This window comes from Morus notabilis, unplaced genomic scaffold (genome assembly GCF_000414095.1).
Source record: "Morus notabilis unplaced genomic scaffold, ASM41409v2 Scaffold9640, whole genome shotgun sequence".
In the NCBI taxonomy this organism is placed as follows: domain Eukaryota; kingdom Viridiplantae; phylum Streptophyta; class Magnoliopsida; order Rosales; family Moraceae; genus Morus; species Morus notabilis.
This window is the reverse complement of record NW_010367528.1, coordinates 1-1,565: the sequence shown is the minus strand read 5'-3', so window position 1 is coordinate 1,565 and position 1,565 is coordinate 1. Positions and strand designations below refer to the sequence as shown.

The window sequence follows — 1,565 nt, the reverse complement described above, 5'->3', positions numbered from 1 at the left end:
TGAAATCAGGACTATCAGAGTTTTGTAGGCGATTGAAATAGTTATATTGTGTATTGTTGTATTTGTTTGTAACCCAAAGCCTCCCAATGTGAATATTTGATTTCTTTAATTATTATTATTCTATTTGTTTATTTTTTATGTTTGAATTATTGTTCAAATCTTTTCTTACGAAATTTTAATTTTTATTCAATTTTTTTTTCTTTAAAATCTATAAACCAAACTGGCACATTACATCATTTGTTATATAGAGATGATTAGAAATATATTATGCTGCTTCGCTTGATCTTGTATACTTACAAAACTAATCCACCATCAAATTGCATTCTCTCGGACAAATTAAAATCGGTAGACTTTTGCTGGCAGATATGCATTCATAGAAAGCCCACACAAGTATGGAAGTCGAACATATGGAGGAAAAAAAAAGGAAAAAATAAATATGAAAGAGAAAAAAATAAATATTTTTCGCTTTGTTTAAAACTTTAAAGAAAATTTATAGAAAAATAATCAAGAACACAAGGATACAATTACGCTGATATAATAAGACATAGATATACAACAATGAATTATGATAAGGTCAAAAAGAACCCATACCATGTAAATTTACTCGCATAATTACTAACCACTCAACAAGCACGCGTATAATAATCACAAACAATTAAAATACATTAAGCGCTCTTGTCTCATGTTTGCCTCCCGTTTTTGCATAAATTATCTTCAACTCTCAGAACTATCTTTGCCCCGTTATATATATATGTCACAGCAAACTAAATGTTTATGCGGGACAAATTTACCACTAAATTTGTCACTTTGTAATTTGTCAGATAAGATATATATAGCTAACTTAAGTATAATATTAATTATCTATTAAATTAAATCCACATTCTTCACTATATTTTTTCATCTGTCGTGCTAAGGGACAACAATTCTAATTCAATGTTTTGATATCAACTTAAGATACAGAAAGACGTTGTATTATTACTTTTTTTTTTTTTGTGGATCGAATTATTATCATTACATACTGTCTATTATTATTAACTTAGATGACAATCCCTCAAACACTTATGAATAAAATAATAACAACACAAATTCAACTGATTTTAAGTTGGTATTAGAGTTGGTATCCTGTATCATTATTATTTTTATTTTACTTTCCTCACTAGACATGCAAATCAAGTAGAGAAATACACTGCACGAATGGCGGCTTGTACTCGGTCGGCAGTTTTAGGTCCAAACAACCTAAGCAAGCTCGAAGCCAAATCCGCCTCAATGGTGTTCGTCTTCACAACCTCATCCATCTTTCGAAGATAATCTCTCTCGGTCTGCGACACCTCTCTCTTCACACAAGCACATTGATCCATCCAAATCCTAAGCGCTTCCTTTGCAACGGGATGAACATGTTCTCTTATGATCTCCTCCATTCGCTCGGCCGCCTCAGCTTCGATTCTGACCATGATTGTTGTCGGAGAAAGAAGGGATCGGACGTAGAGGGACGGAGAGAAGTAGGGCCTAACCTCGTGGATTTTGTCGAGCAACTGCCTTTGAGTTTCCAACTCGGTGTCTTGGTA

General features: G+C 32.8%; 1 protein-coding gene across 1 annotated transcript; it reads right to left on the bottom strand.

Annotated features, from left to right (window-relative positions):
- Window positions 1-1,169: 1,169 nt before the first annotated feature.
- LOC21383804 (red chlorophyll catabolite reductase, chloroplastic) lies at window positions 1,170-1,562 on the bottom strand (the record flags this gene model as incomplete). The annotated part of the gene is made up of 1 exon (XM_010112560.2): window positions 1,170-1,562. A coding segment is annotated over one exon (393 nt), but the record flags the coding sequence as incomplete, so codon positions are not given.
- Window positions 1,563-1,565: the final 3 nt, after the last annotated feature.